At 43.4% G+C, this 2,800-nt stretch overlaps 1 protein-coding gene across 1 annotated transcript; it reads right to left on the reverse strand.

The window, feature by feature from the left end:
• Positions 1–434: 434 nt before the first annotated feature.
• On the reverse strand, positions 435–2,408 carry LOC113279455. The gene has a single exon (XM_026528151.1). It carries the CDS (start codon positions 2,406–2,408, stop codon positions 435–437), a length of 1,974 nt encoding a protein of 657 aa, XP_026383936.1.
• Positions 2,409–2,800: the final 392 nt, after the last annotated feature.

Genomic DNA, 2,800 nt, shown 5'->3' on the forward strand with positions numbered 1-2,800 from the left:
TGGTGCATTACTTCTGGTTTTGAAATTTGATTTAGTTTTGATTTTAGGTATAATAATGATCAAAGGGTGAATTTGGTTTTTCATATGAATTAGGTCCCCCTTATCCACCTAAGGATGTTAGATATCCTATAAAGCCCCCAAATCCCAAAGAATTTAAGCCCAATAATAGGATTCTTGATTAATCCAAGGCCGTTTCGTCGAAAAAATTATGATGATTGTCTGGTTTATAATGGAGAAGCCATTGGACTTGGTGATACCTTATCAGTATCCTAATAACTTTTCAATATCCACTTTATGTATCCTTTGTTGCATGTTGGAAATGAATCCACGTTGTTCTTTTTGAATAACGATCCCTAACCTATGAAAAAGAGAATTGCCCATCTTAAAATTGGCATCATGTCTTGCCATGAAATTTCGTAATCTCTTCAGAAAAATTAAAAAATCCGTACCAAGCTCACCAAAAGTGGAAAAGGCCAACACACCAAAACCATAACCGAGTGAAGTGCAAGCATCCAAGTATTTATTGTTCTTGCGGGTGATATCTGCAGAAATGGCATGACCTGGTATGAAGTTGCGAGTTCTAGCATTAGTGAATGGAGAGACTCCTGTGACATCAAGACAAACATCTCTACCATCTTCCTAATTATAAACCATGATATCCGCTGGTCGAAGATCCTTGTTGTTGATGACAAAGAGACCTCTTTTCTAGCTACAACACCGGCCCTATAACACATATCTGCCAAGATATCTTTTACTAAATCATGTCTGAATGTAAGCCCAACCTCGCTAGCGAAATGAATGGCGTGGTCGCCAAAGATATCCATAATCTTGCCACAACAGGAACACTTGTTGTCTTCCTCAAAAAGGCGTATGGCCAAACGGTATTGTAGGACATAGCTAAACTTCCTAGGCCCAACAGCCTGATTAAGGCAAGGTATAGGAATTGCCTTAAGGAAGTCCATAGCATGGTATGCTCTATTGCATTGCCAAACAGTAGCCTCACACGAAGATAAAGAGAAGCTAGAGGGTACCTTTTCCCGAACTGCACCAAAGTAGATAGCCTCCAAAGACTTCATGTATTGGGGGGCGGTATCTTTAATGTTGAAATCCGGAGAGGAAATCCCACAAGCTTGCGTGAAACCCTGTAATACACTATGAAAACCAGGACATAGGTCAGCTGTTATAGGCAACTTCAAAATAGAATTCTGCAAATGCTGGGTCTGTGCCTGAGATGCAAGGTAGCAGTACTTCATAGTATCTGACATAGTAAGTATACCAATACCTCCATCTTTGATGGGGAGAGTGGATAGTCTTTGCTGGACTAAGCCAAAACCAGCCCCATCTCCGACCACAAGGCGACGAAGATATTGCATGAGATAATCATCAAAGCGATCAGCAACAGTCTGTAGCGCCTTGGGGCAGGTGGTGCGCAGGGAAAAATATAACCTCGATACTCCAGTACAACTGCGTAAAAGCAAGAGTTCACATTGAGGATCATGCAACTCTTGAATCTTGTCCATAAGCCGAATGGTTTTATCTACCCTATGCATCACTATATTGCTGCAGAAGTTCGTATCTAGGCTGACTGGTCCACCAAGCAATTTCACACCATCCTTAGGCTTACCAATATTCGCAGGAAAAGCATTATCAGCATCCCTTCTCAGATCATAAGAAGGCCAAAATAACTTCGTCTTCGAAATATTCAGATGCAACCCGTAGCCTGGTCCATCGTCTTGAAGAATCTTCAGAGCTTTGGATACTTCCATAGTGTCCCCTGCTATGGTGTCGTCGTCCAGATACCAGGCATGGAAATCTAGAGTACAGTTAGTTGCAATCTTCTCGACGAGCGGGTGTAAAGCCAAGGCAAATAATAGGGGACCGAGAGGGTCGCCATGCTGCATACCTTGTGTCGAGGAGAGAATGTGATCTCGATAGTATAGCCTGGCGGGTTTCATATAGCAAAATTCCACCCAATGTGAAATGCTAGGACAGTGTGCACGTACCTCCCTGATGATAGTGGACCGATCGACAAGATTGAAAGCGTTCGAAAAATCTATTAGCAACATAGATTTTGTGTTATCGGATCCATGCAAATCAAGCAATCTATTTGCAGAGTGTAAAATCCCCTCCCCGCCGCACGGAATGCCAATGCCATATTGGCAATTTCCAAGGTAAGAATCCAGGTCCTTACAAAATGAGTTGGCTGCCAATTTGGAACATAATCTGCGACATATGGTACCCACCGCAATGGGTCTCAAACCACCACCAGGTTTGAGCAGTGGTGTCAATGGTGCACTGGCTACAATTTCACCAAGGATTGGAGGGCATTTACCTGCGAGCCATAGATTCACCACTCCGGTAATCGACTGCAGCAAGTCATCAGCGATTGCAGCACTAGCACCACTCATAGCATCAAGCAGATGCTGAGCTCTGAGATCGTCCCTGCCACAGGATGTCCCCTTTGGGAAGCTCTTAAGTGCTGTGAGTACATCCTTAACTTCTACATATAGAGAAGATGATTAAATAGCATCCGCAGGTATGATAGGAGGCCGAGCCGAAGGGTGTTTCTGCTGAAGTTCGAACAGAGTATCAGGAGTTGGTGGAGCAACGCCACTAGATGAGAGGATACGAATGGTCGCGGTGTAGTGGCCATAACTCAACTTCCTCCTACAGGCCATTAAATGTTTGCTTGTCTTCTTTTTGCTGGGAGCATGCTGTTTAGGAGGTTGTTTAGTTAGGCCAAGAAAATGTTGAACTAGGCTGATATAGCCTGAAGGTTCCTTCCATGTAAACAAAGCTT

The sequence above is a fragment of the Papaver somniferum genome, chromosome 5 (assembly GCF_003573695.1).
Source record: "Papaver somniferum cultivar HN1 chromosome 5, ASM357369v1, whole genome shotgun sequence".
NCBI lineage: Eukaryota > Viridiplantae > Streptophyta > Magnoliopsida > Ranunculales > Papaveraceae > Papaver > Papaver somniferum.